The 17,608-nt window shown below is 54.2% G+C and overlaps 3 protein-coding genes across 4 annotated transcripts; all 3 read left to right on the forward strand.

Moving 5' to 3' along the window:
- On the forward strand, window positions 1–3,367 carry VAMP8 (vesicle associated membrane protein 8). The gene is made up of 3 exons (XM_045808830.2): window positions 1–156; window positions 1,478–1,636; window positions 2,935–3,367. The coding sequence occupies exons 1-3, from the start codon at window positions 154–156 to the stop codon at window positions 3,076–3,078; spliced, it is 306 nt and encodes a 101-aa protein (XP_045664786.1). The 5' UTR covers window positions 1–153; the 3' UTR covers window positions 3,079–3,367.
- Window positions 3,368–5,454: 2,087 nt separating this feature from the next.
- VAMP5 (vesicle associated membrane protein 5) lies at window positions 5,455–12,755 on the forward strand. 2 transcript variants are annotated; one of them, XM_045808832.2, is made up of 3 exons: window positions 5,455–5,639; window positions 11,704–11,841; window positions 12,316–12,755. In XM_045808832.2, the coding sequence occupies exons 1-3, from the start codon at window positions 5,637–5,639 to the stop codon at window positions 12,517–12,519; spliced, it is 345 nt and encodes a 114-aa protein (XP_045664788.1). In that variant the 5' UTR covers window positions 5,455–5,636; the 3' UTR covers window positions 12,520–12,755. The 2 variants fall into 2 exon arrangements, with proteins under 2 accessions (XP_045664788.1, XP_045664787.1); XM_045808831.2 differs by lacking the exon at window positions 5,455–5,639 and adding an exon at window positions 10,699–11,149.
- A 2,310-nt stretch (window positions 12,756–15,065) lies between these two features.
- RNF181 (ring finger protein 181) lies at window positions 15,066–16,995 on the forward strand. Its single transcript, XM_045808839.2, has 5 exons — window positions 15,066–15,222; window positions 15,902–16,032; window positions 16,212–16,321; window positions 16,504–16,578; window positions 16,857–16,995. The coding sequence occupies exons 1-5, from the start codon at window positions 15,137–15,139 to the stop codon at window positions 16,914–16,916; spliced, it is 462 nt and encodes a 153-aa protein (XP_045664795.1). The 5' UTR covers window positions 15,066–15,136; the 3' UTR covers window positions 16,917–16,995.
- Window positions 16,996–17,608: the final 613 nt, after the last annotated feature.

Raw genomic sequence — 17,608 nt, forward strand, 5'->3', positions numbered from 1 at the left:
AAACCTGCTCGAGGTGAGGCTGGAGCGGCCCGGGATGCGAGGCGGGCGGGGGCAGGCTGAAAGTTGGAGCAAGCAGGAAGTGAAGCGAGGGCCGCCCGGGAGGAAACACACTAGGCGCGTCCCGTCGCTGACAGGCCCGAGCCGCTGGGAGACATGGTGAGCGAGCTGGGGACTAGAAAGGGGCCGATTGAAAGACCAGCCAGAGTGGGCTGGGGGCCGGGGACCGGGAGAGCCGGTGGCAAAGTCAGAGCGCCGGGCCAGCGCTGACTGTGGCTGCTCTTCTTTGACAACTTGGGGGCACGAAGCTCCGAGCTGCCTGGGCGGGTATTCCTGCCCTGTCTACTCCCTCCCTCTCCTGACCTCGGTGCTGGCCTGGAGCAGGATTTCGGTGGGGGGTGTGGGGGGGGACCCGAATTCCAGGCGGGGAGTTGCTGAGAGGCCCGGCATCTCCTCCTCCAGCCCGCCAGCAGCCTGGTGTTGTGACACCCTGGGCAGCATCTCCGAAGTTCTCAGGGCACATTCCAGCCCCGAGGCAGGAGCTCGGCCGGCTGCCTTTCACTTTATATAGAAACTCCAAGAATTTGACTCTCGGCTGAGTCTAAGGAATCGGCGGGCCCCTCTCTATAAACATAAGGAAGAAAGCTAAGGCTTCGTTAAAGAACCAGAAGTTGGTTCTCTTTGGTAATCCATCTAGGTTGGACCCACGCTCCCGGCCTGTTTTCGGAGGTCGAGTGGGTCAGAGGGGGTGGAGCCTGATACTGGTTTTTCCCTCCCTGTTGGAAAACCTTATCAGCCAGGGAGGACTTGCCCTCCATTTCCCCCAACACCCAGGCTGCTGTTTTTATTTAATATCTGCTCAAGCAGGCAGTGGTGGCTTGGTGCCCGCACATGGTGCTATGTGGTGGGGAAAGCAGAAGTTCATGGCGCAATGGCCGTCCCTCAGGGGGCCTGGTGGGGGCCTTGGAGCCTGGTTGCGTTGCTCTGGGTCACAGTAATGAGGCTTGGGGGAAGCCTCGGACCGGAGCCGCTCTCCAGCTGCTGTCTTGCAATGAGAGGGGGTTGTGCCATTTGAGGGTGTCCTGCCAGCCACACAGTTATTTTTGATGAGGACCCTTTGGTCAATAGTGGTGGGTTTTCTCTGTGCTGAGATGCCAGTTCAGCAGTCCTCTGACCCCAGCGGAGGAGCAAGGCAACCCTGAGTGGGATTTAGGGCTGTGTTTCTTTTCCTCATCAGGGGCCCTGAGAACCTGAAAAGAAACTTGATCTAGTCTGTCTAGCATCAGCACTCACCTTCTGGGGCTTCAAAATGCATTTGTTTTTGATTACATGAGTAATGCATGAAAGCATTCTCTTTGTAAACAGTTCAGGCATTAAAAAAAGCTAAAGTCCACCCCAGGCCTTCCCCTCCCCTGGCCTCTGAGGCTGAGTCTCAGTTCCTCCACCACTTGGCCTAATTAACCCCTGTGTTGCTGCTCAGGAGGAGGCCAGTGGAGGTGGGGGACATGATCACGTAAGGAACCTGCAGAGTGAGGTGGAGGGAGTCAAGAATATTATGACCCAGAATGTGGAGCGGATCCTGGCCCGAGGAGAAAACCTGGAACATCTCCGCAACAAGACAGAGGATCTGGAAGCCACAGTGAGATGGGGAGACCATGGGCAGGGCGGGGGTGGGGGGTGTAGAGGAAGAGAGGGAGGAAGGATTGTTGGGGTTTGGGGGGCTGGTGGTGTTGGGGGCAAAATGAACAAGAGGGAAGTCTGCCTTTTCACTTGTTTTGGGAACTGATGATTGAGTCCCCAGTTCGGATTCTGCTCTATTCCACTGATTGGTACTGGGGTCCAGGGAATGGCTCCAGTGACTGGGGCGGGGGGGAATGGGTGGGGCTGACTCTTGGAGGAGTTTTTTCTGAGATAAGATGGCCCAGTCAGCTCTTGCATTCTTAGGCTTCTCTCCCATGAAACTGATTTTTCCCTTTGAAGGCTGCCCTTGACAATCATTTGGGCCTGACCTCCCCAGGGTAAAAATATTGGTTCTAGAAAATCTTCCTAGGGCCTTTGGCCTTTTCTAGGAGTTCCTAGGCAGGAGGCAGAAAACTGCTAGAGTTTTGCTGAGTCTGCTTTAAAAATTAGAAGCTGGGAAAAGCAGTGAAATTCTTTGATCCAGGGGTCGTCTGTTAGTTGAAGGCTAGAATAATATCTCCCACACATCTTGCTAGACCTCATTCTTCTCTCTCTTCAGCCAGGGGCTGAAGCCAGCTGCTCAGGGAGGGAGTAACTCTAACAAAATACTCCAGCAAAGGTTGGAACCTAACGTTCCATGGCCACAGGGAGAGACTGGCTGTGGCTTTCCACGTCCTGGGTGTCATCTTGGGTATAGTCTCCCCGGGACTTAGTGTTTCTTTCCACAGCCTAGCCTGCAGAGCACGGCCCTGGGAAATGTAATTTCGGCAACTCGAGTTGAGGAGGAAGAGCAGTTTCTCTCACCTCCAACCTCCCTACTGCCCTGGCCTGTCCTCCAGCTCCAGCCGTCCCCATGGGCAAGGAGTCGTGGACCCAGGGAGATGCGGCCACCTGGAGCTTGTACTGTTCGGCCCCGGTGTGTGCCTTCCCAAGGGCGGATTGTGCAGACACTGTCGCACCCCCGGGTGTGAGCATATGTAAAAGGCCCCTCAAGGTGCATGACGGCGCAGGGGTAAGAAGAGAAGGGGGAAGGCAGGGGGCCAAGGGGAGCCCAAGAATTTTAAATTCGAGCCTGGCCCATCAGAGTGTCATGAAGATATATATCTGTCAAGGTAGGAGGACAGCACATTTTTTTGTGTAACATTCTGTGACCTCAACTGCTCGCTTAAATATTTAGATGTATAGCATGTGGACCTCTGTTTGGCCTCTTGTTTGGGTGGGAGGAGGCCCCGGTTCACTCTGCCTTGTCCCCAACAGTCGGAGCACTTCAAGACTACATCGCAGAAGGTGGCTCGGAAGTTCTGGTGGAAGAACGTGAAGATGATTGTCCTCATCTGCGTGATAGTTTTTATCATCATCCTCTTCATCGTGCTCTTTGCCACCCGTGCCATCCCAACTTAGGGAGCCCCTCGCCCCCACCCTTTCAGCGCAACGCTCCATAGCGGATGCCAAGAAGGGCTCTCTCTCCCATCCTTGCCACAGGGAGTGCTGCTGCGTCCTCCCACCCTCACTCTGAAGCCCCTCTGCGACACCGTCTGCCCCAGCACCTTGGCCCCCGGAAGGAGAGAGCTAGACTATGGCTGTGTTTCATGGGCCCTCAGAGTTGGTCGGAGAGACACCCAGAAGGCCCAGCCTGTGGCTGGGAAACTGATGGTGGCCGGTGGGCAATAAAGACCTTTCAGTATCCCCACACATGTTGAGGTAATTTCTCCCCTTCCATTTTGCCTTTGGCCCTTCTATTTCTTTTCTCCCTGGGGACACCCTCTGGCTGAGAGTCTCTTCTTTGAGGCCCCAAGTTTGGAGGGGTAGAGAGTGTATGTTTGGAGAAGAAAGATGGAGTCTCCCCATCCTTCTCTATTTTCCATTCTTTGTCACAGGTCTCAAGAACTGGAATTTTCTAAGGCTCTTGGCATGTGGAAAATTCAAAATCATTTTAGGGTGGTCTGCAAGACTCCTAAGTGTGTCCCCCTGGGGTCTTGCATGTCCCTTTATTACTTTTCTGCTGGAAGTGTTAGCTGAGACAGGCGAAGGCCACCTTCCATCTCTCTTCTGTGGCCCCATTGCAGTCTGGAGGGAGGAGTTGAGGGAACTGGGCCACTTTTCCTTCTTTTTTGGTTCTGCAAAGTTTTATTTATTTATTTATTTATTTATTTATTTATTTATTTATAAGATTTTACTTACTAATTGATGAGAGACAGAGAGAGGTGGAGGCAGAGGCAGAGGGAGAAGCAGGCTCCCTGTAGAGAAGGGAGCCCAATGCGGGACTCGATTCCAGGACTCTGGGATCACGATCTGAGCTGAAGGCAGATTCTCAACTGACTGAGCCACCCAGGTGCCCCTCTTTTTATTTTTAAATTATTTTTTTTATTTTTTAATTTAAGTAATCTCTATACCCAACATGGGGCTTGAACTCATGACCCTGAAATCAAGAGTCATATGCTCTTCCGACTGAGCCAGCCAGATGCCCCTGGTTCTGCAAAGTTCTATTTGTCTTTTGTCTGCCCCTGCCCTTTTGGGATTTAGCAGGGCCTCCGGGTCTCAGCTGAGGGGGCAAGCATCTCTCCCCATGTCTCGTGGCTGGGCCCAGTCAGTGTCACAGGACAGGGCCTATGGCCCTCCTTCCCCTGCATGTACAATGGGCCTCTTTGTCTTTAGACTTCCCTCCTCCCCGCCAGGTTCCACTTCATTGTCACTCTTTCCTCTGTCTTGGTTTGGGGAAAGTGTTCTTGCCATCTCTGTCCCTGTTTCTCCCGTGGGCTTTCCAGTATTGAAAACAATCTGTTTTGGGGAGGGAGTGTAGAAGGGACAGGGTTGGGAGACAGGATTTGGGACTCCTGGCAAGTCAAGTTCTGGAATCATACTCTGAAAACCAGGGAGGAAAAAAAAAAAAAAAGCACAGAAAAGCCCTCAGGGCAGTCTTTGTCCTATGTCCTTTTATGTCAGACCTCGGCCATCCTCTCTCCTCAGATCATTCCTGGACTCAAAGTTCACAGAACTGGGGTGAAACCTCTTCCTTGGGATCTAGATTGCCCAAGGTGGGAATGTGGGCTGTACTCACAAGGGCTCAACCCAAGGAAGGGCGCCCTCAACCCCCTTCCTCAAGAGGGGCCACAGTTGAGATGGTGGGGTTGGCGTGGGGTGGGGTGAAGAATAGGTGTCTCTGACTCCCCTGCAGCGTTGAGAGGAGAGGAGGAGAATGGGTAGATTCAGCTCAGGAAGGCTCTGGAGGGGTGGCTTGGCCCATCCTCCCTCCCCTTGAGGAGCAGGGTCATATGAGGGCCGGGCTGCAGCTGCCCTTCTGGTGAAGAGGGAAGTGCAGGAAAGCCAGAGCTAGCACCTTCTCCCTGGGGGTCTGTTTTCTTTTTGGATTGGGGTGAAATTCACACAACATACATTGTATAAGTGTACATACAATTGTAACAGACAGTGGTACCATCTTGAAATATACAATTCAGCGGCAGGTAGTGCATTCACGATGTTGATTGTGAATAACGTTTCTTTCGTTTCAAAACTTTTCGGGGAGTCGGGTTTTGGTTACCGGTGAATGCACTCACCCAGGTGGCAAAGTCCCGGCCTGGCTGGCTGTTCAAGCCGTTTCTAGCACCGTGCCCAACGTTGGCACGGATACAGATGCTCGTGGAACGAGCGATACCTCCGCTCCAGAGCCCACTCCACCGTGTCCGTGTCACAGATTGGGCCCCCCCGACGTGTGGCCAGCGTGCCGTGCGAGCGCCAGGCTGCTCAGGCGTGAGGCCCCCAGTTCCGGAGGCTGGGGGAGCCGTGCGATCTGGGTCGGGTGCGGGCAGCTTTCGCTTTGCCTCGGGCCGGTCAGGGCTCCGGGCAGGCGCGCCCCCCGCCCCCGCCGCCGCGGCCCCGCCCCTCCGCTTCCTCCCGGGTATCTGGCACCGCGGCCGCGGGGCGACAGAGGAGCCCGAGCTGGCGAGGCGGCGGCAGCAACTATGGTGAGGGCCCGGGCGGGGCGGAGCCGACCGGGCTGGGGGCAGAGGGCGACGTGGGGGTGCGCGGCCGGAGTCTGAAGTCCGAGGGCGGGGGTGTCCTCCGGGACCCGCGCCTGTGCCTCCCCGGTGAGGTGGCCGCGGCCAGGAGCCGGATGGGGGCCGGAGCCTCCACTGGGGGCGCGCAGGCCGGGGAGGGAAAGTTTGGCCCCTGCGCGCAGTGTGCATGACTCCGGCTTCCCCCTTCCCTGAGCCAAGTGGTTAGGAGCCCCGACTTCGGGCTTCGGAGTCAGACTCCGGGGTGAGATCCTGGTGGTGGCCACTTGCTGGCTCCGTGACCCCGGGCCAGTCACTTAACCTTCCTGAGCCTTCTTTTCCGCATCTGTGAAGTGGGGTCAGTGATACCTGCCTTACCGGGTCCTTGCGAGGTTAAGGGAGATACAATGGCAGAGCCCCGCCTGGCGATCAGAACCTGCTCCCGAGGAGTGGTGATGACCTCTTCAGCCCTTCCTGGAGATGTGAGAAGCCGAGTGTGGCCCGGGAGTTGGAAACCTGAGCAGACGGGGTGGTAGAGGCCCTGCCAGCTCCATGGCAGGGTACTGGAGGGCACACTCCTTCCCCTGGGGAAAGATAAAGGGAAATGTTTACCATAAAAGTTCCCCTGAAGTTATCAGACTATGTCACAGCCCTGGCTCTCTCCTAACCCCTACCCAGGGACACATTCTTGAGGTGAGTCATCCCCCACTCCTGCTGCAGACTCTGGCCTGTGTCCCCACTTGCCATCTCCAAGGCAAACGTGTTAGGAACAGGTGGTGCCAGTAGCTTTCCTCCATCCCCTCGACTCTTGCGAAGATGGGCCCTGCAGGAAGCAGGCTTGGTGCTTTAAGCTTCTGCGTGGGGAAGCTGGCAGAGGTGTGATGGATGGGGCCTGGCTGGGGGTCATGATGCCTGGATGGCCTCATCTCTAGGGAACCAGAGGCAGGAAGGGGAAGCGGGGCAGGAAGGTTGCACTGAGCTCTAAGGCCATGCCAGGAAACTGAGGGAAGCTCCAAATATGGGACAAAGCTCGGAGACCTCTTCCCAGCATGCAGGGCAAGGGATCAGGCAGGGCTAGGGGTGGGCTTCTAGTCGGCCTTGAGCATTTGGGGAGAAGAGGAAACTCCTGAAATGAAGGCTGAGGCCAGGATAATTTATTAGGTGGGGGGCATTATGGGGGAGTACTGGAAAACTCTGGTACTCTCACAGGGTCATCGGAGGCCAACAGTGGGTCAGAGCCTTGGGGGGGGGGGTACATGGATCTTTCTCCCCTCCTGGCCCTAGCCCCATCCCTCTGTTTCTTTCACACCTGCCCCTTTCTCTGGCCCCAGCTCTTTCCCTTTCTTCTTCCCACCCTCTTCCCTGCCTGATCTTTCTGCCTTGTCCACTCCTCTGATTCATTCAGTCAACAAGCATTTCTTGGTCATTTCCTCTGTGCCAGATGTGGTGACAGGTATAGGGGAGAGAGCAGGAACAAATAGTGATAGGAAAGATGAAACCTGAATGGGAAAAGGCTTGAAGTCATTCATCCTATAGATGGTCCTCTCTCATGCACTGTCCAGTGAATGTGGGTTTTGAGCCATGGGCTTCCCTCATATGCACACAAGTTGACTTGGCAGCATTAAAAGGTCTGGGGAGTCGTTAGCCAGCCAGCTAAAGTATTTGACCCCCTCTTTACCTGCATTCACTTTAGCACCGTGGTTAAGATTGTGATTCTTGGAGTCTACATTGGTTCCACACCGGATCGTCTACTTACTGGCTGTATGACCTTGGACAGATGATTTAACCCCTCCCTCTGAGCCTCAGTTTCTTATAAAACTGGGATAATAGCATGCCTTCAATGGATTGTTGCCAGGATTAAATAAGATCAGGAGAACAAACAGTGGGGAGCACAGTGCTTAGCTCAGAGATGCACCCGGTGAATGGTGGCTGTTTGCACTGTCAAGACGTAAAACCTTCTCAACAACCTGCAGTGCCTGGTGGACATAAACCCAATGCAGGTTATTAAAGGCCCAGGTGATGTTCTGTATTTAGGTTAGAGACAAGTAAGTGCACACGTTTGCAAATAAGGAAGAGCTTGCTAGGTTTTGTATTTTGTAAAATTATCTAAGAGGTTTTATTGACCACAGGTATTGTATAGTTCTTGAGATCTGACTGCTTAAAAAAAAAAAATCAGTGAGGGAAACTTGGGCTCCATCCATAATAATAGCTATTATTTATTGAGCATTTAGTATGTGTCAAGTATTGTGATAAGCACTTTGTTCATAATATGTCACATGTGTTAGCTAATATGGTAGATATCATTCTTTTTTTTTTTTTTAAAGATTTTATTTATTTATTCGACAGAGAGAGAGACAGCCAGCAAGAGAGGGAACACAAGCAGGGGGAGTGGGAGAGGAAGAAGCAGGCTCATAGCAGAGGAGCCTGATGTGGGGCTCGATCCCACAACGCCGGGATCATGCCCTGAGCCAAAGGCAAACGCCTAACCGCTGTGCCACCCAGGCGCCCCTGGTAGATATCATTCTTGTCGCCACTTTACAGATGAGGAGGTGGAGGGTCAGAAAGATTGTGTGGTGGGTGAGGGGCAGAGGCAAGATGTGAGGGAACCCAGGGCTGCAATGCAGAGCCCTGGCCCTTAGCTCTGAGCTCAGGTGAATGCTGACCTAGGACGGAGCTGATACACCCCTTCGCTGCCCCCCCCCCCCCCGTCCTCTGACTAGGACAATGGTGACAGCTGGAATAGGCTGTCTTTGGCACTCGCCAAGAGAGAGGAGAAACAGGAAAGTTAGGACAGGGAGGTTTGGAGAGCTTTGTTTTCAGAGGAACCAAGGGTATGTGGCCTGGAAACACCTGAGATATTTGAGGGTTGTAGGAGGAATATTCTGTAGAGAGGGTAACGGTCTGTGGAGAACATTTCCTGTGTAACTGCCACCCCCTGTCTGCCAACCACGCTGCTGCTCCCCCGCTCCACCGCATACCCTCAGCCCTGCAGACCCCGGGCAGGGCTGGGAAGTACCCCTCTCACCCACCCTTCCTCTCTACGCTCTTGCTCCCCACGAGCCTGGAAACTCCTCACACCCTTGCTGGTGGCATGTCTCCATCCCTCTGGCTGGGCCCCCAGCCTGGAGTTTTCTCACGGCCATCCATACCAGTCTACCACGAATAGAGAAATAATTCTTCTTCCCCTCCTCCTCCTCCTCCTCCTCCTCCTCCTCCTCCTCCTCCTCCTCCTCCTCCTTCTTCTTCTTCTTCTTTTTTTTAAGAGTTTATTTATTTATTTGACACAGGAGAGAGAGAGAGCACAAGCAGGGGGAGCAGCAGGCAGAGGGAGAAGCAGACGCCCCTTGGAGCAGGGAAATCATGACCTGAGCCGAAAGCAGACACCTAACCGACTGAGCCACCCAGGCGCCTCTAGAGAAATTATTCTGAAGCCCCCCCTCTGGTGTCCCCCGTCGGCTCAGAAGTCGATACTAGGTCTTATTCCAGTCTTCCATCCAAGCGAGTGTCCTCTTCTGGACTTTCACTGTGTGTGTTCTCTGGCCCCACCCTGCCCCTCCGCCCTCACCCTCTGCCTGGTCTGTCTCTGCCGGAATGCCCCAGCTCCACCCCATCCTGCAAGGGCTCATCCATCCGGGCCACCTCAGCACACAGGAATCCGCTCTCTGAGGGGGGCTCCAGCACTCGGTGTTTTACCTCACAGCACAACCCTCCACTCTTGCCTAATGGTGTCACGTATGTCTCTTTCCCCAGCCTATAGTGAGCTTCTTAAGAATGGGCACAATTCATTCAGAAATGTTTGTCCCGGTGTCCAGTGTGTGCCAGGCACTATGCTGAGTTCACCACATCTGGCGGGAGTGTGGCCCTTGTCCCCTGGTCCCTTACCTCCGTCCACATCCTGTAGTTCTTGATTTCTCTCCATGCCACCAGAGACCTGTGCATATAGTGTCCTTTGCCCTCTGGTTCGGGGAGGGCCCAGGAGGGCCAGGGAGTTAAGCCTGAGGCCTCTGTGTCCCCTGGAGCAAATGCGTTCATTTCGGCCTGGTCCCACCTCCGCGCGGGACAGGCCTGGCTTCGCAGTGGGAAGCACAGCCAGCTCTCCTGGAGAATGGGACCCAAGGCCATCCCATGTTGGAGCGTCAGAGAACAATAGCTGGAGTTTTCATAGTGGGAAAAATAACATTCAGCATGCCAGCAACCTCTAGCCGTGACTGTCGTTTTGAATCTTTGCCCATTCTCAGGTTTTGGCCTTGGACTATTATGAAGGTGGGGATGCCTGGGGCTGTGTTGAACATGGGCCGTGTGGGTTTGTCGACTATCGTAGTAGAAAGAGTAGTGGTGATGATGGCTGACTGAGGAAAAGGTACAGATGAGAGCAGCCTCCCTGCTCTCTGCATTATTGCTCCTTGGTCCCCAGTCACTGCTCCCCGAGCCTGTGAGTGCACCCCTCTGGCATGGTTTGCCTGCCCCCTCTCCAAGCAGGTTGCTTTTCTAGCTCATGGGTAAATATTGACCTACTTGGGTTTCAGATGCCTGCCCCTCGAAACTCCTGCTGGGCTGGATAAACACACTGGGATAACATCTCTTGAAAATAAGAGTTGCTTTTGGAGAGGCTATAATGTGACGGACCCACTCACTGAGTCCTTGTAATGGGCAGCACTGTGCTGGGCACCCTCCCGCCCCCCCCCCCCCGCCCCTCGCCACCGGGTCGGGAGCACACAAAGGTAGCCCCTCCCCCTGGGGCTTGTGGTCCAGTTGGGGAGATAGGACTCAGATACTGGGAATGCTTGGAGGCTGTGTGCAAGGCAGCTGCAAGGATCCTGAATGTGAATTCTTGCCTGAGTAGGAGTGGTCCTCTGTGACCACCAGATCCTTCCCCTTTCTCTGGTTTTAAGTGGAATTCAGTCAAGTGCCAAAATGTCTGCTGCAGACAATGCGCAATGTGGTCTGGCAGGAAGGGGAGCTTGGCCAGTGCTCTGTGGGGAGGAGATGAGAACAGGGATGGGCTGCGGGGGACTAGGCTGGGAGGAGGGAGCTGCTGTGGTTTGTGAATCTGCTCCTTGACCTGTCCCTGGACCTGCTCCTGGACTTCAGCTCTCACTGGGGCCTCCTGCCCTGGGTGTCTCTCAGTTGCATGTGTCCAAAGCCTAGTCCCTTTCTTGCTTGTAAAGCATATTCTCTTCCTCCCCCCTGTTCTCTCAGCACTACCCCCCCGCCACGCTTGGACCCTGCACCTCCCTTCTTAGCCCTCTGAAATGAGCTGGGTTCTTTTGTCACGTGTGTTTGCTGCTTGAGCTGAGAGGTCTAAGACTTGGTCTTGTCTCTGTGACTCGGACCCCAGTGAAGATCCTGGGTAGCTGGAAGGCTGAGGCCAGAGGCCAAGGAGGCTGAGGTTTCCAGGCAGACAGGGAATCAATTTTGAGCACTGATGTGGGAGCACGGTCATGCCAGGAGGCAGAACTGGCCCGACCAGTCAGAGGGAGGTCTGACCTTTTCAATTTGTTTCTGTGTGTGTGTGTCTGTGGGGTTAGGCAGAGGTTAGGATGTGTAGTGGTCCAAAATTACCTTTCTAGTTCTATGGGGTGGATCTCCTCCCTGTCTGGCTTCTAGCCATGTAGCTTGGTTCCCTGTTCTTTGCTGCTTCTTTAGGCCCCTGGGAAGCCATAGGGCCCATGCACATTGGGTAGAGGCCATCCTAGGGCAGGTGAGCAAAGTATCCGCTTTGTGGGAGTCTGAGATCCTGGGAAGTTTCCATCCTGGGGCATCGTAGAGGAAGCTGAGATGCTGTAGCCAAGACTGACCTAGGACCTGCTTTGATGGGCAAGGAGAGGAACCTGTGAGATCTGAGCAAGCCAGACACACTCAGGAGACTGGCCCTTCACTCTATACATATCATACCCTTACCTGAAAGATGCTATTCCCCCTCCCCATATACCCCTCACACACTCAGTGGGGGCAAGGAGGCTGCTAGGTCTCAGGATCGGATGACGGCCGGCTGGGGGCCTCATGCAGTTCTGACCTTGGGCTTGGTGCCCAGGCAGGGACAGAGTTGGAACGGTGCCAGCGGCAGGCGGACGAGGTGACAGAAATCATGCTCGACAACTTCGGCAAGGTCCTGGAGCGCGATGGGAAACTGACAGAGCTGGAGCAGCGTTCGGACCAACTGCTGGACATGGTGTGAGGCTGGGGAAGCAGGGATGGGGTGGGAGAGGCCAGGGGGGAGTCCTCAGAGAGAGTTCTCAGGCTGTTCTCAGAGTCTCCAGGCCCTTGGTGGGGCCTGAGGCTTGCCTGAGGGCCAGCGTGGGGCCCACAGGTTTGTTGAGGTGCCTGTAGCCTAGATAAGCTCCAGGTAGGCCTCATGAAGTAAAAAGTCCTTGGGTCGAAGCTGTGGACCTTCCTAAAGGTTGAGGGCTGGTATTATTAACTGGGCCTGAGCCTGTAGGGGTGTGAGTCAAGGGCTACACCAGTGTCTGAGACCAGGAGTGAGGCTGGGAGGGCCCAGGCGGGCTATGTGGAGAAGGAGAGCAGACAGGCTGGGAAGATGCAGGAGATTAGGCCTTGCTGGGGGGGGGGGGAGGGTTGGGAGAACCTGGCCCTGGGGCTCCAGGGAAACCACTAACTCCCACCCTGTGTCTGGGGATGTCCACAGAGCTCAGCCTTCAGCAAGACAACCAAGACCCTGGCTCAGAAGAAGCGCTGGGAGAACATGCGTTGCCGGATCTACTTGGGGCTGGTGGTGGGCGCTGTCCTACTCATCCTTCTGATTGTGCTGCTGGCCATCTTTCTCCCACAGAGCAGTGGGGGCAGCAGTGCCCCACAGGCCGAGGGTGCTGCCTCAGGGTCTAGGAACTGACCCAGCTGGGCCTGGAGGAGAGGCCAAGTGGCCGCACTGGCTGGTCCTGGTCTCCAGAGAACCCTGGCATTTGCTTCCATCTGAGCCACCCGACTGAGCACTGAAGAGCGACCCTGATGTGTGCACCTTTGCATCTCCTATCACGCCACAGACTGGCCCTTGAGGGCAGCCTGCTGCACTGGCCAGGGCAGGCCAGCCCCACCTGGAGATCAGTAAAAGCTGCTGTTTGGTTAAAAGCTGGTGTGTGTGCGTATGTGTGTGTCTGTGTGTGCGTGCACGTGCGTGTGTGTGTGTGTGTGTGTGTGTGTGTGTGTGAAGCTCTCCAAGTTGGTTCATCCTGCTCTGCCTCCACTCCTGGGGGTTGCTTAAAAAGTCGGTAGAAGGACTTCACCCCTGGGAAGTGGCCCCTTTCCTCTTCCTTCTGTATTTGATCCAACCCTACCCAGACAGATCCTGGGGTACAGGTGCAAAGACAGAGTGACTCCCAAACCAGACCCTTCAACCAGGGCCCTCTGAGCCTATTTCCCTCAGAATGAACTCTATTCTTTTTCTGATGTCTTGAGGATGCTCAGAACAGGACTCCAGAAGAGGAAAGCACCTTAAAGCTGTTTCTATCTCACAAGGCTCTCACTTTTTTTTTTTAAGATTTTATTTATTTATTTGAGGGAGAGCGAAAGAGTGACAGAGCAAGCGCAAGCAGGGGGGAGGGGCAGAGGGAGAAGGAGAAGCAGGCTCCCCGCTGAGCAGGGAGCCCAATGCAGGACTCAATCCTACGACCCTGGGATCATGACTTGAGCTGAAGGCAGACGCTTAACCATGACTGAGCCACCCAGGTGTCCCAAGGCTCTCATTTTTGAATAGACTTTTCTCTCTCTGAACACTCTGTCCTCAATTTCTCTCCTATGTTCTTCCTCAAGCTTTACACCTGAGTACAGATGAGGCCGATAGCAGTGAAAATGGGAAAGGCTTCTTCGGTGCTGTAATGTACCGTCACAAAGGACAGCCTAGAGTTTGCCCTGTAGGAAAGAATTTGGCCTTTTCAAAGCTCCAGGGCCACACAGGGCTAAGCTGGCAGGGCCTCAGGGTCACAGGAAAGATGATTGGGTAGAGGCCTCGGAAGAAGGAAAGAAAGCCCTACCAGGCCTGTGGAATCTGGGCAGTCTCTGCCTGGCCTACTTGACTGCACCTCAAACTCAAGTGTGGGTGGAAGCGGAATTCAGGGTCAAGTGTGTAACCGAAGCAGCTCCTTGTTAGGTAAAGTGGGGCTACTGACAGAGAAACAAGAACAAAGCTGAGAGTTGTGTGCAGCTTTACCTCTCACAGAGCTTGTTACTTCTACTGGGCTCATTACCCTCTTCTTTTCAGAAAGATGGAGAAAAAAACTTGGCCCTGTAGTTGGTCAGCAACACCACTAAAAGTCCATGTGAATTTGGGCAAGCCACTTCTGAGACTTGGGTTTTACATACGTAAAAAGGGACATACTTAACTCCCAGAACAATTGTGAGGATTATTTATATTGTGTGTAAAACATCCATCCATGTAATGGTTCTAGATGCCAAATAAATGGTAGCTATCATCCAAATCATTTAGTGCAGTTCTCAACCCTGCCTCACATTAGAATCACCTGTAGAACTTCTAAAAATACCACCCCCAGGCCTAGATCAGTGAGTACCAGAGCTAAGATTTAGATCCAAGTCTGAGGAATTCCTGGGCACCACACGTTAGCCACTGGCCTACACAGCTTCCTGATGGGGCCTAGATCAGTTAAATCACTCTGAGGGTAAGTATCTGACACAGGGTTATTTTCCCCTAAAGCTGCAACCCCTCGTTCTCTCTCCAGGATAGTCATGGGTAGTCAGGGATGCAAACTCCTTATTGAATTCAAGCCACTAATTTCACAGAAGCTAGGGGGAGAGGCTACGCAATGGGCTGAAGGTCACACACGTAGTTCCATGTGCGGGTCAGGCCCCAGATTCCCCAGCAGGGAGCTTCCCTCTCTCGGTGGGGGAGTTTTGCCCCACCCTTTATTGTGCCTAACACAGAAGAGATGAAAAGGAAATTTTTGTTTTGCGGGTCAGAGGGGAATCAAGAGCCAACTCCTGAACCCCGTGGAGCGCAGCAGGTGCAGAAGTACCCGGCGGGCACGGGGCAGAGCAGCGGGAAACGCCGTGACTCTAGGTTCGCAGTACCCTGAGCCCCTACGCCAGCACCTCGCTCTCTGGAGGGCCTCTCGCACCTGCACGTCCTAGGCCCTCTGAGCCACATAACGGACTGACACGACCCCTACAGCCCCCACACCTGGCTTTCCAGGGCGCTGTGGACGGAAACCACACCTCACTCCCAGATCGCCTACCCTAGGCTCGGAGTCCAAAACAGATGTTTTTCTGACCGGCCCCAACCCCTGCCATTGGCTTTAGCCTTTGGTCACCTGATTTATTCGAGCCAACGAGAGGCAGCAGAATTAATACTTCCGCTTCCAATACCCCTAACGAGCCTCTGTGCCCGCCTTCCGGGTGCTCTGATTGGTCTTCCTCTCTTAGGCCCGCAGCTTACTGGCCAGCGTCGCGGGGCCTCAGTCCAGCGGAGTGCGAGGGCTGTGTCAGAGAGCCCGGCTGCCATGGCGTCCTATTTCGATGAACACGACTGTGAGCCGTTGGATTCTGAGCAGGAAGCCCGAACCAATATGCTGCTGGAGCTCGCAAGGTGGGCGCGGGGTGGTGGGAGGTGGGGGCCCAGGTGGCAGGTTTCTAGGCTGGGGCTGGCTGGAGAAGGTGGATTATATGGGCCAGAGATTCTGGGGAGGACGGATGAATAATCTGGAGAGTTTATGGCCATACCACCCTGAACGGGCCAGATCTCGTCTGAATAATCTGGAGAGTCAGTCCAGAGACGAGATTCGAGGAAGGTCAATAATTTGGATCATCCGTGGTTGGGCGGGGCAAGGGGATTGTGGGAAAGACTGGAGCTGGCGAATAGGGGGGAGTCCCCAGCGGGAGGGCACCCCGTTCTGGCAGGTACGGGAGAAGACGAGTTGTGGGGTCAGGGGAGGGGCCTTGTGGGTGTGAATAGGGACATTCGTTAGGAACAAGCACGGAAGTCAGTACTGCCACTTCGAATCTGGCTTTACCAGGTCATTTCTACATGGCCTGAGTAACTTCTCTGGGCCTGTTGCCTCACTTGTAAAATGGGACTAAACAGCTTGCATGCTTGGGGTTGTCTTATAGCAACTGTAAACCATTTCCCACTGTGCTTTTTATCTACTTTTGCAGGGTAGCTGTTAGTACCAGCTGTTCAGGGTATTTATCTGTTAATGTCTAGTGGATCGTGGGGGGCAAAGAAAAAGTATGGTTTTCTTTGGTTCTGAACATGGTCGTTCTTCCAGGTCACTTTTCAACAGGATGGACTTTGAAGACTTGGGGTTGGTAGTAGATTGGGATCACCACTTGCCTCCACCTGCTGCCAAGACTGTGGTTGAGAACCTTCCCAGGACAGTCATCAGGGGCTCTCAGGCTGGTAAGAACACTAGTTCTTTCTGCTGTTTGGGGCAGGCTTGCCAGACGCACCACCTCCCAAGCTAGAGTGGTCTAGCCCTTCAATTTTCCAGGTCAGGTTGGGGCAAGAATGTCCTTCAGGAGTGGGAGCCGGGAGGTAGGGCCTGTAGCAGCTCTCCTGATTAGCACTCCCTCCTAAAGAGCTCAAGTGCCCCGTGTGTCTTTTGGAATTTGAGGAGGAGGAGACTGCCATTGAGATGCCTTGCCATCATCTCTTCCATTCCAACTGCATTCTACCCTGGCTAAGCAAGGTACTGCTTCCTTTCTCTCAGCCCTCACCCTGCCCTGGGCCCAGTTCTCAAGCCTGTTTCTGTTTATGGACTTTTATGGGATCAGAGAAGGGAGAGGGGTAGAGGTGGGAACTGGGAGCAGGGGACAGATACTAGGTTATGAAGACCTGACCTGGGCCGGAACACTGCCCTCCTTTTCTCAGACAAATTCCTGCCCCCTTTGCCGCCATGAGCTGCCCACTGATGATGACACTTATGAGGAGCACCGACGAGATAAGGTAGGGGCTGGTGGTAAGTGGAGAGGTCGGGTGGTAATGGGGACCCCCCGAGTCCCTGTCCTTAGCGTTCTCATTCTCTATGTTAGCAGGCCTGGGTAGGCCTCAGGGTCGCTGGCTCTGGTCATCTTCCTGGTGACTTTCGCAAGGGACAAGAGCCCTGGCAGTGTACATGCTAGGGGCCTGAAAACAGTGATAGGCAGCCCCGTGATAGCTGTCCCATCGCTCCACCCACAGGCCTTCAGGTATGGCCCATGCCCAGTGTGCCCTCTTTCCTTCAGGCTCGCAAGCAGCAGCAAAAGCACCGACTTGAGAATCTCCACGGAGCCATGTACACATGAGGTGCCCGGGGCTGAGCACCTGTCCTCCACAACATCTTCCTCTCGCACCTCAATCCTCATTAAAGATTTCTTTACCCACCCTGCACTGCATTGCTCACAGGCCTGGGCAGGGTCTCTGCACCCTCCATAAGGTCCCTACTGCTATTAGGGAAGGTGGGCCTAAACCACAGAAAGCACCAGACTGTTTGTCCCTTCCTGCCATGCCTTTTGGCCTGAGAGCAGTGGAGCCCAGGTCAGGAACCTGGCCACTGGACCAGCCAGTGCTGGGGCCTATGTACTCATTGTTGGAAAGCAAAATATGTCAGGGTCTGGCATTCAATGGCTACTTACAGATGGTAAAGAAAAATTAGCCTACATCTCTCTCCCCTGCAATTTTTAGTCAACCTTGGAATCCCACAGGCTTTCTTTAGCTTCACCGTGAAAATTGCTTCTAGCATTTTAAAATTGCTCTATGGATGATCCCCCCTCCCCCCGCCTCATATCCCTTACTAAGGAAGCAAACTTCAAACCACACTCTGAGTGGGGGAAGGATCACGTCAGTTCTTCAGACTGTTGAAAGGCCTAGAGAGGGTTTCAAGCCCTTGAGGGGTATTTGGATAGCACCAGGCATCCTTTACTCTTGGCAGACCTACTGAAAGAGCATGGGGCACTCAGACTCTCCCTGAGGGCAGGGGTTTCCTCCCATCCTTCGC

This window comes from Ursus americanus, chromosome 7 (genome assembly GCF_024610735.1).
Source record: "Ursus americanus isolate L20-20 chromosome 7, mUrsAme1.1.p, whole genome shotgun sequence".
Lineage (NCBI taxonomy): Eukaryota > Metazoa > Chordata > Mammalia > Carnivora > Ursidae > Ursus > Ursus americanus.

Bases quoted from the DNA above. Each gene is read 5' to 3' on its own strand.
- VAMP8 (XM_045808830.2), top strand. The intron at 1,637-2,934 runs GTGAGATGGGGA...TGTCCCCAACAG, and splicing joins CAGAGGATCTGGAAGCCACA to TCGGAGCACTTCAAGACTAC.
- RNF181 (XM_045808839.2), top strand. From the start codon at position 15,137: ATGGCGTCCTATTTCGATGAACACGACTGTGAGCCGTTGGATTCTGAG. The intron at 16,033-16,211 runs GTAAGAACACTA...TCCCTCCTAAAG, and splicing joins CATCAGGGGCTCTCAGGCTG to AGCTCAAGTGCCCCGTGTGT. The intron at 16,322-16,503 runs GTACTGCTTCCT...TCCTTTTCTCAG, and splicing joins TTCTACCCTGGCTAAGCAAG to ACAAATTCCTGCCCCCTTTG.
- VAMP5 (XM_045808831.2), top strand. From the start codon at position 11,111: ATGCCAGGAGGCAGAACTGGCCCGACCAGTCAGAGGGAG. The intron at 11,150-11,703 runs GTCTGACCTTTT...CTTGGTGCCCAG, and splicing joins GCCCGACCAGTCAGAGGGAG to GCAGGGACAGAGTTGGAACG. The intron at 11,842-12,315 runs GTGTGAGGCTGG...GGATGTCCACAG, and splicing joins CGGACCAACTGCTGGACATG to AGCTCAGCCTTCAGCAAGAC.